At 52.3% G+C, this 18,836-nt stretch overlaps 2 protein-coding genes across 2 annotated transcripts in view; both read left to right on the plus strand.

The window, feature by feature from the left end:
* Window positions 1-18,836, plus strand: part of LOC136302475 (olfactory receptor 14A16-like) — a 168,697-nt gene that overhangs the window by 93,637 nt on the left and 56,224 nt on the right. The window lies entirely within an intron of this gene.
* On the plus strand, window positions 13,342-14,274 carry LOC136302537 (olfactory receptor 14J1-like). The gene has a single exon (XM_066206010.1). The coding sequence runs from the start codon at window positions 13,342-13,344 to the stop codon at window positions 14,272-14,274; it is 933 nt and encodes a 310-aa protein (XP_066062107.1).

An 18,836-nucleotide genomic window follows, 5' to 3' on the forward strand; every position in this document is an offset into this window, starting at 1 on the left:
CAGTAACACATTTGCCTTAAGGTCATCCACTGAATGTCACTTTAAAAAGCAGAAGACCACACAGAGGCAAAATAAAGGCCTTGCTTTGGTTTCAAACATTTTTCTAGGAAGGCATGTTAAGAGCCTGATTCTCTTAAGGAATAAAAGCTCTCCACGAATGAAAGTCCACTCAGTGTTACAAAAGCAGCCCAAACAAAGGAGTAGATTGCAAAAGGGCTAATCCTGCCCCTGCTACAGATGTCTAAGTGGCCAAGAAAGCACAGCTCTCCCCACCTCTTCTCTGCAGGAGAAGCAGGATGACTAGGAGAAAAAGTCCCAGCTATTCCTTCTGTCCTCCATAACCAAAGCTGTGCCATACCACAGGTGGTGCCTTCAAAGTGACTCCAGTTCCAGCCTAGACCTCTCCTCTTCCAGACGACTCCTTCCCCAACACGCCCAGCAACACCAACCCCAGCTCAACACCCTGCCAAGACCCGCAGCTGTCCCCATCCCTCCGCAGAGCTTTCCCACCCCCTGGTTCCCTGCACGTGCCGTGGGACGACACTCAGGAGGATGTGCTCCAAGGCCTTCCCCGGCAGCAAGCTCAGGCTGCCAGGCCTACGGTTCCTGGATCATCCTCCCCACCCACCCTTCCCGTGCCTGGCTGTTCCATTTGCGCTCAGCTTCGACTTGTCCGCTTAAGCAGGACTGCTGGTAAAGGATGGAGAGCAGCCTGGCAAGCTCCTTCTACAGCTCCCTCTTTACTCTCGGGGGAAGTAGAGCATGCCACAGGAAAGCAAGCAGTGCCAAAAGACTTGGGCCAGCATCAGGCACATTTAGGAATGAAACAAGGCCTTTGTTTGATGTAAGGAAGCACAGGCAATTGACAGAAGGAAAGAGTACTTAGCACACATATCCAGAAGTACTTAGCACCAGTTAACATAAGAAAAACCTGGAAGCCTAACTTGGCAAGAGAGTGACTTGACAAAAAGCTTTAGACATAGCCTTGGGGAAGACCTAAGGGCGGCTACAGAATCAGCCCTGTGCAGGGAAGGGGTGAGGAAGATGAGCTGCTTTGGTGCGCTGAGACTCCTCCTGGCCAGCAGATGGACATTAGCTTCAAGTCTAGGATTCTGAGGCAATGTGTTTCTTTCTAAGCCCCTGCCTATGGAATCACCTCAGCAATCTAAAGACGGAAGGTATTTTTGATAGAATTCCTACAGAAACCCACTGCAATTTGGATGTGGCAAAGAAGCCTTGTGGTGGGGTGCAGAGCCCTAACCTCCTGCCAATCAAAGAGCTTTTGGTGGAGAATGCATTTGTCTGCTGATTTCTTTGAATTCTAGAGACCTCTCAGGACTGCTCTGTCCTGAGGGAACGCCCTTGGCCTTGACCTGTAGGCACCCGGGCAAGCTTCAAATCAGCTCCCTCAGCTTCCAGGACCTCTCTTGGCCGGCATCCTGACGGGGATGCAGGACTGCTGCGAGGCACTGCTGGGACCCAGCAGGACAGGACCGACTGTCTCGTGTCCACGTAGCAGCACCCCCTGACACAGCCGGGGTCATCCCAAAAGCAGACAACGCTCACGTGTCTGCGGAGAGGGGCAAGGAGCGCTGGGCTCCTCTCAGGGTGTCTCAGCTGGGCCTGCTCCACAACACGCCCCCATTTGAAGGCCTGCTAATGCCCAGCTGCCAGAAATGCCTGCCTTGTTCTCTCCAAGACGCACAGGAAGAGCCAGTGAGCAGGGCGCCTCCGGAGGCAAACCTTCCAAGCCTTTTCTGAGGCCATGGACACCCCAAGATCAGCCAAGACTCTCCGTGCCGCCTGGCCCACACAGCCTATCTCGGTGCCGGCCCTCTGGGCCGCAGCAGCTTCCAGCAAGCAAGAGGCAAATGCATATTGCCACGAGTTGAAACACAGCAGACAGGTAAGATGTGAGAGGTGTGTGCGCGAAGGCCTTTGAATTCACAGCTCTCAAAGACAGCTTTGGGGCTGGCAGCTGGACAGAGATGCTCCTGCTCACACCTGTGTCCAAACGGGGGGGGAACACACCCTGCTGCAGGTGCTGGCCTTGGTCTCCGCAGGTCCGGGTAGATTCCAAACCTGCTCTTCACAGCCTTCTCCTTTCCCTTGTCCATCTGCCGAGTGCAACGGGCCTCAGGGACTGAAAGGACCACAGAGAGCCAAAGGGGGACAGTTGCTCCTACAGCACCAGGAGCTCCTAGGAAAGCGCTTTCCTTCTGCAGCAAGCCCCTTTCCCCCAGAGACGTTTCCCCAAATGTGTACCTTTCCTGGGGAACACCAACACACTCTTAAGAAACCCTGGCAAGGCTGAGTTCCTTCTGGTGCTTTCTGGACAGGCGCTCCAGCTCTAGCTGGGATTTCCCCCAGTGTGATTCCAGGTGGAGGTTTGCACATGCAGCCCCAGGCCCTCTACAAACACAAGCTGCCCGCTGCCTCTTCACCTGCCTCGACGCCTGCCTGCGCTCACAGCAGCAAAACCAGGCTCTTCCCGGCCAGAGACCAAAACCCTGTTCCCGCAGGACACTCTTGCCAGCACCTTCCAGGACTCTCCGCTGTGCACCCAGCACTTTTCATGCCCGCTCTCCACAGCCTTTGGAACACAGAGCACAGCCTGGCTGGCGCTGCCATCAGCACACCCCAAACACAGGCGGAGGAAGGAGAAGCAGGGGCTGCTTTGTGGCCATGCCCAGGAGAGACTGGAAGGCCACCCTCCCTGTGCTCTCACTTGCTTGGCTTTCTGACAGGCTCTGAGGCAGGGGCTGCGATTCCTCAGCTCTGGGGACCAGAACCGCTGTCGGGATCCCGGCACTGCGTGACGGCGCTCGGGACATTGGCTCGGTCACGCGTCTGAGTCTCTGCCACCGTGCTGCTGCTGCTTCACTTGCCCTAAGGCACACCCAAAGCTCCCTGTTATGGCCTGATGGTCTCTGCTTCTGCCCTCTCCCTAACCCTGTGCAAGGATGGAGCACTGCAGTGCTTTCAGGAAGCTATTCTTGAAAGCTTCCAGCATTCCAAGCTCCTTTGCCCTCTGTAGATGCTTGCCATGGAATCCCTCACAGCTGGGTTCAGAGCATACTCAGGTTGGTTCTTCCAAAATCCAGGAGCTTCAGGCTGCTCAGTAGGACCTTAAACTCCACAGTGTTGTGGAACTGGACCTTCAGAACAGACACCTTTCCAGCCTGACGCGGCCTCGCTCCTCTGTGTCTCTGCACAAAACACGGCGCAGAAGAGGACGACAGTCGGGGCCTGTGTGTCCCAGGGCTCAGGTTTTTACACCTGTCTTGGTTTGGGAAGACAGGTATCTGCCAGGTAAAATTACGATCAGAGGCTCTTTGGCAAAGATTTGGGAAATAGGAATAGCAGTTCTTTACTACTATGTAATACAAAGCAAACAATCACAAAAAAAACCTCCCCCCTCACCAAACAACTACAGCATTAATGACAAATGACAACAGTACCAAGAACCTTGAGGGCTTTGTTTCACAAAACCCAGGGCAGTTTGGTTTCGGTGTCCCTGCAGGATCCTCAGAGCACCAAGCTGAAACAGTGGAAAGGTCCCGGGCTGGTAGCTGGGATGGCAGGGTGTCCTGGCAGGCAGGGGCAGGATGTCCCGGCAGCGCAGGGGGTGCAGGGTCACGCTGTAGCAAGACGAGCAGCGCCGAAGAAAGCCGAAGGAGAGGCAGAGCCTGGACCAGCTCCCCGCGGGTGGCCGGGAAAAAACTCCGGATTCAGGCCGACCCAGTGATAGTAGATTTCCCAGGACTGGATCCCTTTGGCCACAGTGAAACTCCTCCAGCCAGCAACAGCCGTTCTCCGCTCGGCGTGCTTTGCGGCGGCTGAGCTCCTCGAGGAGTGGCAGACACGCGTCTCCCCGAACGCTGGAAAAAGAAAAGCCCGCAGCTGCCTCAAGCTTTATCATTTACCTGCGTTATCTCCCCCTTCCACCTTTGTCCACCTCTTTGTTTCGGTTAAGTACTCTCAAGTATCCAACACTTGGTCTCCTTGGTAACTTTTGGGGAAAAAATTCTTTAGAGAAAGAAGGAACAAACCTAACCCCCAACAACGTCGCTTCAGCTCCACAGAGACGCAGGTAAAGTGAAGAAGCCAAAGTGTTTATTAATGGAAGGTGAAGCAAAGGGATGAGCTGGGAGGGAAAATTTGGGGATGGGCAGGGTTTGAGGGCTGGGAGGGAAAGAGCAGTCAAAAGGGGTGGAGAGTGGAGGGGAAAAAAAAGGCATGGGCAGGGTCTGAGGGCTGGAGGGAGGGAGCTGTCAGCAGGGAGGGAGAAGGCAGGAGCTATGGGAGCTCCCCACAGGCTGAGCTGTGCCCGGCATCAGCCGTGCCTGGAGTGACACTGAGCGATGTTCTCTTCACTGGCTCCTGCTACTGTTCTTGGGACACTGGTTCTCCGAATCTACCAGATGGCCTTAGTTCTGCAGATGTTTGTCCAAAAATTGCTTGGATTTCCAAGTTAGTGGAGGATGGGCTGTCGTCTTTGCGGAGAGGAGGTGCGCTGGGTTGTCAGTTTAATGGTTCCAATACAATATGTTTGGGACAGAGCCAATTAGAAATTATTTTAGCCAATTTATCATATGGCAATTTATCCATTACTTCTCGTGGCACTCGTCTTTTCAGTCCTAGCCACCACCGTTGCTGCCAGTTGGAAATTTGTTTTCCCTTTTCTGATTTTTCATTAGGAGAGGCAATGTGCCTGACTCCTCTGGGTTTTTCTTGTTTGTCCTCTGAGTACTTCACTGGTCCATATTTTCTACTGTGACTTATTAACTCCTCTGCTACCTCACTCCATGTCCAAAGTTTACGATTGCTCTTATATTGTGTGCTAGGAGTTGTAAAAGGTGAGGAGTCAGTGGAGTCAGTGGAACCAGTTTGATCTCTTGTATGGCCAAGAAATCTTTCAAGTCTATCTACCAGAGAGATAGATGCTCTTGTTTATTGAAGAAGAATTGCTGTTGGTTTAAGAGACTCTGGCAAACCTCCAATTAGGGGGGTCATGATCTCAGGTTTGGCAGGCTGTTGCATTGGTGACTCATAGCCAGAGATTAATTTCCTTTCATGTATCATTTGCAAGCATGCAGCTTTGTGTATGTTTTCTAGGAGTTGGTCTGGAGTGCCGACTATTGCCAGAGGGTCACCCCTCTCTAGGGGGTTTAACCCCCCTGCCCAGTAAGCTGCACGCTGTGTCAGGGACCATGGAGCACGTGTATTTCCTGTTGTTAAGAAAACTCCATGTCCCCAATAGCCACTTGCTTCTTGTTCACTTAATTTAATTTGGTCACCCCCAGTGAGGGAAACTCTAAACACATACTCCGTCTCTGATTCACTTGGGAGGCGGGAGTATTCTTTCTTTAATTTAGCTAATTCAGTGGCCGTGTATGGTATTTCTTTGGTGGTTATGTGGGGATCATGATCCTCTTCATTTATAGAATTATATTCTGTTTTGATGAGAGGTCTCAAGTTGGAGCAACAGTGTTCCCCACAATTTTACATGTGTTCTAATTCTTTCTGAGGGTATATTTGTTTAATGTTGTATGTCTCCTTTCTTTCTATTTCTGTGGGTGAATCTGCAGATTTTAAGTTTTTACTTCGCCCTTCTGCAAGGGAAGTCTGCAGCAAATAATTCTTTCTTTCCTGTTCTAATTGTGCTTGCAAAGCTTCTACCAAATTTTGCAGGGATTCTATTACTGCTTTTTCTTCACTTACCCGTTTAAAACGGGTTTCTATGACTGCCGAGAGACAGGCCCCCAAAACTGAGCAAAGAATGGTTTTATTTCTGCCCAGTTTATATCTAGCATCATGTTGTAAAGAATATATTCTATTTACTATGTTTTCAAAGTTAAACCAATTATTCTGTGCCCACTTTTCTCCATCTGGAGAAGGTCTAGCGCCATGTTTTGCTAACAAAGCATAAAATGCATTCTTATCTTTTTCAGTCATTTTGTGAAGGGACCAAAACCACTCTCAGGGAGGTATTCTTAAAGGTACACCAAAAGCACAGCTAAAACTGTGTTTCCCTTCATATCCCTGGAATGGGCGAGGAGACCAAAACTGCCTGGGAGGTTCACCTTAGTTACAAATAGTTGTCTCCTCAACTACACCAAGCAGCCCAAAACACACAAAAAAAACCTAACTACAGTCCCATCTTTTGCACAATGAGATCTTTTTGTGAAATCCTGATGACAGGGAGTGCTATTCGCCTGGGTGTATAGAGTTTGTGGGAATTTTCCCTCGCCCCCCTTGCTTTCTAACAGCGCTCACCAAAGTGGCGTACTAGGTGCGGCTGAGACGAGGGTCCTTTCCCTGTTACAAACTATATAAAACCCGCAACCCCTCTGTCCATCAAGATCCTGTCCGTGACGCCCATTTAATGTCAGGGTCCGCAAATATATGCGGGGAACCTGATGGTTTGTTTTAAGGATCTCAAAGCGCAGAAGACACAGCAGGGGACAACTCAGTTTCCTCAATTAAAAATGCACCTTTATTTAGTGCCAACAAATGCGATAGTGGGGATTTGAAGGGAAATAAAGGATAGCGAGAAAAGAGAAAAAGGAGGTGGGTTATAGCTACCAACGGAGAGACGAAATCCTCGTGGTCTGGCCATTGAATCTGTCTTCTTCTGTGGGGAGATCTCAAAGTCTGTGGTTAACTCAGGGGTCCTTATAGTCCTCTCCGAAGCCACAGGCAGTTGGCCAAACAGGTGGGGGAAATCATTACAGTGTGCTCATTTTGAGAACTCAGAACAGGTCAGCCATCAGCAGGTAGAGTGTCAACCAGTACAAGTCAGCAGGCGCAGTCACTTCACCGTTACTTGCCCATTGTTTCTGCTCAGGTTCTGATGTTCCGATAGAAATGCGTGCTGAGTTTTTTCCATCAAACACACCGGCAGGCAGCACTTGGTCAACATCCCACCTCAGCCAAGCCAGAACTCCTGTGCTGAGATTTTAAAGTCCCTTTTAGGGGTTTCAGTCTCTGTCCTCGACGATGGTCGTGAGGCAGATGAGGGATCTTTGGACTGTCTCTTACACATGGGGCCCTGCAGTGTCAAAAGGGCCCTTTGGTTCCATGATGCCCTACAGTGTCACAATGGTGGCCTTGGTCCAATGGGGCCCCAAAGTGACACAATGGCCACTTGGTTCCATGAGACCTTGCAGGATCACAATGATCTCCTTGGCTCTGCAGTGTCACAATTGGACTCCGGGTTAAAGGAGACCCCAAAGTGTCACAATGGATCCTTGTTGCCATAAAGTCTCACTGGGTCACCATATTCTCATCAGTTCAATCAGGCCCCATAGTGTCCCAATGGTCTACTTGGCTCAGCAGTTTTGAAATGGCCTTGGTTCCATGAGGCCCTGCTGTGCCACACAGACCCTTGGTTACACAAGACCCCACAGTGCCACAAGGATCCCCTTTGCTTTCATAACACCCAAAAGTGTCATAATGGCCCCTTGGTTCTCGGAGGCCCCTCAATGTCACAATGGACCACTTGGTTTCCTTGGCCTCCCCTGTGTCACAAGGGTTCCTTTATTCCATGAGCCCTTGTAGTGCCACACTGCTCTCCTTGGTTCCATGAGGGCCTGAAGCGTCACAATGTCCCATTGCTTCTATGGGGCCCCAGAGTGTCACAATGGCCCCTTGGTTCCGCAGTATCGCAAAGGACACTTATGGTTCCTTGAGGCCCCAAAGTGTCACAGTGGCCCCTTGTTTCCATGAGGACCCCAGTGTCATAAGGGTCTCCTTGGTTCCACAGTGTGACAATGCACCCTTGGTTACAGGAAGCCCTGCAGTGTCACAATGGACATTTGCAAGGCTGGAACTGCTCTGGAGCCAGGCTGAGAGAGCTGGAGCTGTTCAGCCTGGGTGTGAGAAGGCTCCAGGGAGACATTGGAGTCCATTCCAGCACCTAAAGGGGCTTTGAGAGAGCTGGAGAGGGACTTTGAACAAAGTGACAGGAAAAGAGGGAGTGGCCTTCAGAGTGATAGGACAACAGGGAATGGCCATGAGGGGAAGGAGGGCAGGTTTAGATAGGATATTGGGAAGAAATTCTTCCCAGTGAGGGTGGTGAGGCCCTGGCACAGGTTACCCAGAGAGGCTGCAGACTCCCCACCTCCGGCCATGTTCAAGGCCAGGTTGCATGGAGCAATCTGGTCCAGTGGAAGGTGTCCATGCCCATGGCAGGAGATTGGAACTGGATGATCTTTAGGAGTCCAACCCAGGCCATTCCATGATCCTAGATTTGCCCCTCCTGCTCTCATTTAGCAGCAGGTTGACATGTTCCTTTTGCAGCCATTTCCTGCAAACACAGCAGCAGAATTAACCTTGCTCTGGATTTTGCCTGAGGCCTCCATCAGCTCCAGCTGAGCTTTGGCTTTCCTAAACGCATGAACACACGCTCAGGTCAGATCACTGCATTCCTCCGCCATAGCTTGTCCTCACTTCCACCTCCTGGTCGTTGTGTTGTGGCTCATCCCTGGCATTTGTCCCTGAGGAAGCACAGCCCCCCTGCCCAGCACAGGCCCCACATCCCCCTCAGCAGACACAGCACAGCACAGCACAGGGTGTGTTTTGGGTGGGCAAATGTTCCAACCAGAGTGTCCACAGCAGACCTCAGTGTCCAGTTCCAACACCCACATCCCATGCCAGGGTTCACAGAGAGCCCTGCCCTGGGGACTGCCAAGGGCTGAGTGAGGAGGGAGCCTGGGCAGGGCTGATGCTGACCCTACACTGGTGCTGAAATCAGCAGGAGGAAGGAGATAACCACAGAACAAATAGACCAATAAACTGGGGTGAGTGCCCAGGTGTGCCAGTGGCTGATGGAAGAGGCTGGAGGGATGGTCAAAGCCCTGGGGCACCTTCTCACACTGGCCATGCCACCAAGGCCACAGACCAACCTCCTCAGTGCTGCACCTGCCAGTGTGAGATCCCTGCCAGGGGACTGGCACAGCCCCACACACCTGCTGGAACGTGTCCTGGCCCTGCAGAGTCACACAGCTCAGCTGACATGGGTGGGTTTTATCTCCTGGAAACTTCCCAGTCTAGCCCAGCTTCTGCCCAGCTCTTCCCACCTCCCCTGCCCTCAACCCAGCCCAGCCAAATCTGGGTAAACCTCATGGCAGTGCCTGCTCTGGGCTGCTCCAGCACTGGGTGCACTCACCCCACAGCCCTGGCCCCCTTGAAAGGCTCAGCAGCTGCTGAGGGGCGGAGAGGGAGATCAGGCTCCAGATCAGCCCTAGTGCTGGAGGATGAGAGACTCAGTGATGCTCCAGTAGTCCAACCTGTTCAAATACTTACCTCAGAACCTTCTTGAGATGAGAGGTGACCACCAGAGGCCAAGGCAAGCCAGGGCTCTCTGTCCTGGCAGCTTTTTTCTCGAACAACCCTTGCATATAGGGAATTTTTCAGGGGGAGTATTAATTTTGCCCATGACCACCTGGAAAGACAGATGGTTCTCCATAGGAAGGAAAGCACTGAGGCACTATACTCCAGAAGCACTGATGAGAGGCAGCCCTCAACATTACAAAATCAGCTGGACCTGTCAGGTGGCCCTTGGGATGCCAAACCAGCCAGATCTGTTCCATGTTCCCTTGGTTCCATGAGGCCCTGTAGTGTCACAATGTTCTTCTTCCTTCTGAGGTGTCACATTGGCCCCTTGCTGCCATGAGGCTCAGCAGGGTCACAGTTGGTTCTGTGGGGCCCTGCAGTGTCACCATGGTCTCCATGATTCCATGTGGCCTTGCAATGTCACAATGGTCTCCATGGATCCACAGTACCCTGAAGGATCACAGTGGTTAACATTTGGTTCCACCAGGCCCTGTAATGCAACAACGGCCTCTTGGTTCCACAAAGCCCTGCTGCTTCACAGTGGCCCCTTGGTCCCATGGGGCCCAGCAGTGCCACAATGATCCCCTTGGTCCCATGATTTCTCTCAGTGTAACAATGGTCCCTGTGATCCATAAGGCCATGTAGTGTCACCATAGTCTCCACTGGAAGGAAACACAGAGCCCCAGTGCTTCAGGGGCTGATGAACGATAGCCACCAGAGGCCACGGCCAGCCAGGTCTCTCTGTCCTGGCAGCATTCATCCAGGAACAATGGAATAAATATCTTGGATTCTGTACCTTGGATATATGGAATTTTAGGGGCAGAATCCTTATTTCAGCCATAAGCACCTGCATGAGAAGGGCAGTACATTCCCATAGGAAGGAAAGCACAGAGCCCCAGTGTTTCAGGGGCACATGAGAAGGGACCCCCAACATGCCAAGGTCAATTTAGTCAGGCCAAGTCAACGAGACCTGTTCCCTGTTGTCTTGGATCCATGGGGCCTCACAGTGTAGCAATGGTGGTGTCATATTGGATCCTTGGTTCCATCAGGCCCTGCTGTGTCCCATTGCCCCCTGGTTTCCGTGGGGCCTCATAGTGTCACAATGGTCCCTTGCTTCCATGAGGCCTTGCAGTGCCCAAATGGTTTCCTTGGTTCCATGGAGCTGCACAATGACACAGTGGCCCCTTGGTTCCATGAGTTTCTGCACTATCAGCAATTGTTCCATTGTTCCAACAAGGCCCTGCTGTGTCACAATGGACTCTTGGTTCCATGAAGCCTTTCTCTGTCACAATGTACTTTTGATTCCATGAGGTTCCAGAGTGTGACCATGGTCTCCTTGGATCTGCAATATCACAATGGGCCATTGGTTCCATGTGGCTCTGCTGTGTCAAAAAGGATTTTGGTTCCATGAGGTTCCAAGGTGTCACAGTAGAGTCCTTGGTAATGTGAGGCCCATCTGTAACCCAATGTAGATAAATATCAGAATAAGACTCCTTAACACTAATTTGCAATTAAGAGGGCATCAGTTACGCCGCCTCGAGGTCTAATGTGGGGTAACTCATAATCTTACATGGACATGAGATTCTAAAAGTGTTTCTTATATACAGTTGCTACATGTGAATTACAATTTACCCATTATGATAAAACCACTCCCAAGTTCCCAGATTCACTCCTTGTTTCTTCTATCCCTGCACTCTTGAGCCAGATGTCTTCTACTTCTCTTACAACTCTCCTGGCAGGGACAGCAGGCCCTGCATGCCTTGTTCCTGTGCTAAAACGTCACAGGCACAGGAAAAGTCTAATTAAGCCTTCTGGTTTCAAGCGCAAGGCTCTGTGTGGCCAGGCAGAGGCAGGCAGGACACAGAGCTGTCAGCAAAGGAAGGGCCCAGCCAGGCGGGGCAGCTGGGGGATGACGACAGCCTGCAGGGACAGAGGCACAGGGCACGGACACCGTAGGACAGCCTGGGCTGCACAGGGCACAGGGATGGGCAGCAGCTGCAAGGCCCTGACAGAGCCAACTCCTGCAGCACTTTGGCCATGGCTGCTGGGCCTGGGCCTGAGCCATGAGGAGGAGACAAGTGACCCTTGCAGGCCTGGGGCCTCATTGCCTCCTTGTCCCTGCTCAGCAGCCTGGCAGGGGCCGCCCCATGCTGCTGCCCTTGGCATTGCACATCCCCACATCCCAGTGGGCCGGGAAGAGCCCTGAGCACTGAGGGAGGGACAGGATGTGCCTTGGCAGGGGCTGGGGCTCGGGCCTTGGCCCTTTGCATTTCTGAAACACATGCAGGTTTGCTCAGCATCAGAGACACCTTTGCCTTGTTTCTCCCCACCTGTCATCACTGCCTCTAGTTTCCTGATCTAACTGATAACACTTTCTCAGTGGAACTTATTAAACTTGAAAAAGATTGGAGTTTTTAGTCTTACTTTGAGTTCTTGAAATGTTTTTTAAACACTCTCTGAGGAACTGAGTCTGATGTAAACAACATCAAATCCCCAAGAGGCTCATTAAAGTCCTTTTACTGTGTCTGTGCTGCTGAGCTGGGCTGGGCTGCCGGCACAGAGGCAACTCTTAGCAATCAAGGAGACCTTCAAAAAGACATTTCTTCTCAGGAGCAGCTCCTCTCCCAGCCCAGCAGGGCTGAGGGCACTGCCAGCAGGTACCTGAGAGCTTTGAAGCAGACAGACACCTAAAGAAACTCGAAGGACAATTCTGAGATTACTCATGGACAAATCTTCATGACTCTTGAAAATTCTGAGCTTTTTCATGGAGAAATCTTCACCACTTCGGATGCAGTAAGTCTCTGGCTGCAGGAATCTCCTAAAGCTGACCCAGGACAGGACTGACAGCACTGTAAGGATGGCTCTGCTGCCCTTTCTGCTTTGGGGGAGGATGTGCTCCAGAGCGGGGCTGCCCTGGCCACCCTCAGAGGGACAGGACAACGGCTCCTGCTGCCAGGGACGGCTGCAGGGGCAGAAGCTGGGGCTGCAGCCAGGGGTGCCCAGGGCTGTCGTGCAGAGCAGGTGCTGCAGCCCTGAGGGCTCTTGGCCAGGCCAGGGGATCTGTCACTGCCAGGGGCAGCTCTCAGCCTGCCTGGAGATCCTCATGGACCGTGGGGAGAAGTTGGAGGTGGAAGGAGTGACTCCCATCAGGGCAGATTCCTCCTGCTGTGGAAAGGGTGCTGCATGGCCAGGACTGCTCTCAGCTTTGTCCTAAAGGAAAGGGAAAGGGCTGTCAGCTTTGTCTGTGTCACTGAGACTCCTGCACTGTCACCCTGGGCATCAGCAGATCTGTCTCAGATCTCCCTCAGAAAGTGCCTCCTCACCCTCCTCTACCTACAGACAGCACCAGCAGCACCTTGGCTTGCAGCATCTCTGTTGGTCTGAGCTGCCCTTAAGGCCCTGCTGCCAGGGAGATGCCCCTGGGCAGTGGCCTGGGCTGGGAGGGGTGTGCAGGGCCGAGCTCAGCCCCCAGGGCTGGGCTGGGCTCTGGGAGCACTGGCAGGGACAAGGCTTGGATAGAGAGAAACAGCTCCCAGTAGGCACAACTCCATGCAGCAGAGAGACAGACCAGCCTTTGGAATCTGTCCCTGTCTAGCTGCACATAGAAATAGAGAAGAGTTTAGAGAAATTAATTTTGAAACGGGAGTCTTCAAATAGTCCACTTTGTTTTCCGAGCGTGTTTTAAGTGTGTCCATCCTGAAACAGAGGGAGGTGAAATGAACAAAGGGCACCTGTGTGGGGACCAGCAGGTCTGACTGCACTAGGGCACAGGGAGCTCTCTTTTCCCTCTGGGCTCCCCAGGGTTCAGGTGAAGAGTGATGCTGAAAATGAGGCAGTAACACAGAAGCACAAAGATCAACTCAAAAAATTACTGAATTTCCTCCAAAACAACAGAAATCGTTTTAAACGGATTCCTAATAAATCAGCATAGGATTGACTCAAGGAAATCTGTCCCAACTGGTCAATGTTCTTTCAACAGCCCACGATGCACAAAATGAAGAAATGTCCAAAAGCAGCTCCATCAGCCACTTCCTCCTGCTGGCATTGGCAGACACGCGGCAGCTGCAGCTCCTGCACTTCTGCCTCTTCCTGGGCATCTCCCTGGCTGCCCTCCTGGGCAATGGCCTCGTCATCAGCGCCGTAGCCTGCGGCCACCACCTGCACAGCCCCATGTTCTTCTTCCTGCTCAACCTGGCCCTCACCGACCTGGGCTCCATCCTCACCACTGCCCCCAAAGCCATGCATAATTCCCTCTGGGACACCAGGACCATCTCCTATGCAGGATGTGCTGCTCAGCTCTTTCTTTTTGTATTTTTCATTTCGGCAGAGTGTTTCCTACTCACTGTAAAGTGCTACGACCGCTACGTGTCCATCTGCAAACCCCTGCACTACGGGACCCTCCTGGGCAGCAGAGCTTGTGCCCACATGGCAGCAGCTGCCTGGGCCAGTGCCTTTCTCAATGCTCTGCTGCACACGGCCAATACATTTTCCCTGCCCCTGTGCCATGGCAATGCCCTGGGCCAGTTCCTCTGTGAAATCCCACAGATCCTCAAGCTCTCCTGCTCCAAATCATACCTCAGGGAATTTGGGGTTTCTGTTTTCACTACCTCATTAGGACTTGGCTGTTTTGTGTTCATTGTTTTCTCGTATGTGCAGATCTTCAGGGCCGTGCTGAGGATTGCCTCTGAGCAGGGACGGCACAAAGCCTTTTCCACCTGCCTCCCTCACCTGGCTGTGATCTCCTTGTTTGTCAGCACTGTAGCCTTTGCCCACTTGAAGCCACTTTCAGTCTCCTCCCCATCCCTGGATCTGGTATTGTCAGTTCTGTACTCGGTGGTGCCTCCAGCCCTGAACCCCGTCATCTACAGCCTGAGGAACCAGAAGCTCAAGGCTGCAGTGTGGACACTGATCACTGGACGATTTCAGAAACATTAAACTGCTGGCCAGTTTCTGCAAATCACTTGTAATAAACTTGTAATGATTGTGTCATCTTTGATAGTGTTGGTTTGATTGTCAGATTTTTTCCTTTGTTTTAGTATTCAGTGATGTTCACAAAGCAATGATGTTCATTGTGTCCTTTCTTCTTTTCTTTCTCTCTAAGTTTTCTGTGGCCACAGACTGTGTCAGTGAAGAACTGCGCTCTCAGTGGCTTTTAAAGGAACTAAAGCATTTCCCAGGAGACTTTTCACTGGAGATCCCTTGTTTTTTTCCCTTCTCTGGAGCTGCAGCAGCAATGTCTGTGTGCAGAGCTGGGGGCAGATCAGGGCAGGCACAGCAGCTGTGCCCAGGAGCAGCAGCCCTTGGTGTTGGCAGTGCTGCTCCCGTGGCCCTGCCCCGCTGCCCTCCTGGCCCTGGTGTTGCTGTAGGGCCTGAGGGCTCTCGGGGCCGGGCACAGGGCTGGGGGTGGCAGTGCTGGGGCTGCAGCAGGGACAGGCCATGGGCACCGCTGGGGCAGCGCTGACGCCTCAGGGCAGGGCCTGGGGGCTCCAGGCTCCTTGCCCAGGCTCTCTCCAGAACACGCCCAGGCCAAAGCTCAGCAGAGAAAAGCCCCGTGAGCAGCCCCAGGGTGGCCGTGGGCAGGTTGGGGGCAAACTGCATCACACCATGGGCATGTCACTTGGGGAGAAGGATCATCCTACAAGTGCTTCAGGAATTCTCTGCAGGCTCCTGCAATGCCTGGTGCTGTTCCCTTGCCAGAGGCACCACAGGCCAGGGGGGCACATCTGGGCTGCTGTGTCTGGCTGTGGGGTTCCCTGTTCTGGGCAATGAGGAGGGGCTGCAGAGGCTCTGCAAGACTGACAGGATGGGCTTTGGGGCTGTGAGGAGAAGCTGAGGGACCTGGGCTGCTGCACCTTCGGAAGAGGAGGCCCAGAGCTCATCCTGCAACTGATCCAAGGGTGGTTTCAGAGAATCACATAATCAGCAAGGTTGGAAAAGACCTTGGAAATCATCAAGTCCAACCCGTTCCCTGACACCACCTTGTCTCACCTGAGCCTCCTCTTCTCCAGGATAAACAACCTCAGCTCCCACAGCAACTCCTCACAGGACTTGTGTTCCAAGCCCCTCACCACCCTTGTTGCCCTTCTCTGGACACACTCAAGTGCCTCAATGTCCTTCCTTAACTGAGGGCCCAGAACTGGACACGGCACTCAAGGTATGGCCTCACCAGTGCCGAGTACAGGAGAAGAATGACCTCCCTGCTCCTGCTTGCCACACCATTCCTGATCCAGGCCAGGAGCCATTGGCCTTCTTGGCCACCTGGCCACACTGCTGCCTCATGTCCAGCCTGCTGTCCAGCAGTCCCCTCAAGTCCCTTTCTGCCTGGCCACTGTCCAGCCACTCTGTCCCCAGCCTGTAGCACTGCAGGGGTTATTGTGGCCCAAGTGCAAGACCCGGCCCTTGGTCTTGTTAAACCTCCCATTGTGGGATTTGGGCCCTGGATCCAGCCTGCCCAGGGCCTTGTGCAAAGCCCTCCTACCCTCCAGCAGATCCACACTCACACCCAGCTTGGTGTCATCTGCAAATTTGCTGATGGTGGACTCAGTCCCCTCATCCAGATCATCAATGCAGATGTTGAAATCCAAGCTGGCTGGGTCTGATCCCTCAGCCATCCTGTGGGTGCCGTGTGATGGCACTCAAGGTGATCTGTTCCATAACCTTGCTGGGCACCGAGGTCAGGCTGACAGGCCTGGAGTTCCCCAGATCCTCCTGCCAGCCCTTCTTGGGGATGGGCTCACATTGGCACCTCCAGTCCTCTGGGACCTCCCTGCTGAGCCAGGACTGATGAGAAATGATGGAGAGCAGCTTGGGGAGCTCATTCACCAGCTCCCTCATTACCCTAGGAGGGGTCCCATCTGGTCCCAGGGACACCTGTGAGCATCTGAGTGGCTCAGCAGGTCAGCAGCTGCTTCCTCCTGGATTACAGGGGGGCTGTTCTGCTCCCTGTGCCCATCTACCAGCTCAGGAGAACACTCGTCCCGAGGATGTGTCTTATTGTTGAAAACGGAGGCAAAGAAAGGGCTAAGGACCTCAGCCCTTCCCTCAGTTTAGTTACTATATTCCCCCCCAACCATATCCAATTAATAATGGAGGTTGTCTTTATACCTCCTTTTGCCAGTAATATATTTATAAAACCATTTGTATTATCTTTTACAAAAGCAACCTGGTTAAGTCCTAATTGAGCTTTCACCTCTCTAGTTTTCTTTCTGCATGACCTAACAACATCCTTCAACATTTCCTGGTTTTCCTGCCCCTCTGTCCAATAGCAATGAACCCTCCTTTTTTCCAATGAGTTCCTGTTGAAGCCCCATGTCCAAGCAGGTCAGTCATTTTCCTTGCTAGCTCATATTTTGGCGCAGAGGGATACGCTGTTCCTGCTCCTTCCAGATTTCTGTCTTGAAGTGTGTCCATCCTTCTTGGAATCCTTTGTTTTTAAGGGCTGTTTCCCTTAAAAATGTCAGCACTTGATTTGGCAATCCCCAAATCTGCATCCTGAATAGGTCAAAGTCTGCCCTCTGTAAATCCACTGCAGAATTTGGTTGATGCCCCTCCTTCTTTCACAGAATATATAAAAACTCTATAATTTCATGGTCATTGTACCCCAAACAGCTTCTGATCAGCACATCTCCCACCAGCCCTTCTCTGTTTGTCAACAGCAGCAGACAGACTTTTCCTTGGCACTGGGATGAGAAGGAAAACTCGAGGGCAGAATTTTGGTGCAGGAGGTGTCCCAGCGTGAGGCCGGGCCATGGCCTGGCTCTGTGTGCCAGGAGCCGGCAGCGCTGGGTGCAGGGAGCCCAGGGAGGGCACAGAAATGCTGGGCTGAGAAATGCTGGGGGGACAGCGAGATGGGCATGTGCAGCTGGCCAGGGCACAGCAGCAGCACGCACAGGGGGCAAAGCCTGCAGGACACATAGCCAAGGGCTGGGCAGGGCTGGCAGGGCCACACGCACCCAGGCCTTTGTCCCCTGGGCTCTGCCAGCGCCTCTGCAGGCCCCACAGAAGGAACTTTCCTTTCAGGGGCTGCACTTTGCTCCTGCCCGGCCCCTCCCTGAGGAGGCTGGCAGGCCTTGCAGCTTTGTGCCATTTGTCCTTGCTGCCCCTCCCATCCCACTGCCCCACAACCAGCCCCGAGCCACCCGGGAGGGACAGGCCCTGCTGTGCCAGGCCTGGGCTCAGGGCTTGGCCTTTCTGCTCCCTCCAACCAGCCCAGGCCTTGCTCAGCATTGCAGTTCCCTGCTCACAGCCTGCGGCTCCCTGCAATCCTGGCCTCAAGGATCTGCTCTCAGCAGTCCCTGGGGAGCCTTTGGGACTCCCTGCCCTCAGTGGGGCCCAGGGATGCTCCAAGGGACTTGGAGTTTTGCTTCTGCCTCCTTGAGCAGCTTCTTCAACCCTCTCTCAATGCCTAAGCGTCCTGGACTCAGCCCCAAATCCAGTGTGGGGCTCATGAAAATACAGAATACCTTCACGAGCTCTTTCTCTCTCTTCAGTTGTCTTCATGTCTCCAATGTAAGAAATAAAATACAAGTTTCTAAACTCAGTTAAAGATTTCGACTGTAAGGTGCCTTCTCTCAGTTAAAATACTAGTGACCTTGTTATCTTGTACCTATTGAAAGGTCTCTTGTTAAATACCGTTTACCCCATACCTGCCTTCTCTCGTTAAAGACTACTTATCGCATTATCTCGTACCTATTGAAAGGTCTGCTTTGTTAAATACTGTTTACCCCATACCCATTGTTATTTGTTAAATGCTATTTACCTCAAAGTCTCTTCCTTTAGAACTGTATTCTTCCCAGTCGAGTACCTGTTCCTGCCCTGCCGGCTCCCGCCCTGGTGGCTCCCGCACGGCAACCGGTGACTCCACCCGGTATGTAAATGAAGAAGACTCCCACGGACCTCAGCGCCCAGAAGGAGCGGAAAAAAACCCTAAAAACAACGAGCCAACATGAAACCAAGGGCTAAGACAAACCACTCTGGGTCGGCAGAACCATAGAGAACCTGACAGCAATCAGAGCTGGATTTCGCCTCGTCACTGTAACTTGAACAGCACTCGACCAGACAGGCATCTCTAGACCACGAGATATGAGTGTTTTTCCTAGAGTTCTGCCCAAGGAATGAATTATTAAAAAAATATGAATATTGCCCTAATGCCGATATCCAACTATGACTGACAAAAGTCTCTCTAACCGTTTAAAGTTAGAAAGTGTATGTTTAATTACGACGCCGGGCAGCGTGCGGGATAGCTCCCAAACACATGCGCATCTACAGAAGATCACAGGGTCTTTTTATGTACAGAAGTATTGAATACCCAAAACACAAATGTATATTCATGACTTTAGTACATCCCATTCCCCGCTTCGTATGGTAATTAGCCAAAAGCTATTAAGCATGCGTGGTTTGTTCTTTGAAATGGATCGGTGGTCTTTTTTATGGGGCAGGGTCTCAAAATGATGAAGTGAGTCTTCTTCGCTTTGACTTTTTAACCTTTTAGGGTTGTG

Source organism: Chamaea fasciata, unplaced genomic scaffold (assembly GCF_029207755.1).
Source record: "Chamaea fasciata isolate MVZ Bird 193981 ecotype frontalis unplaced genomic scaffold, bChaFas1.0.hap1 SCAF_29, whole genome shotgun sequence".
Taxonomy (NCBI): domain Eukaryota; kingdom Metazoa; phylum Chordata; class Aves; order Passeriformes; family Sylviidae; genus Chamaea; species Chamaea fasciata.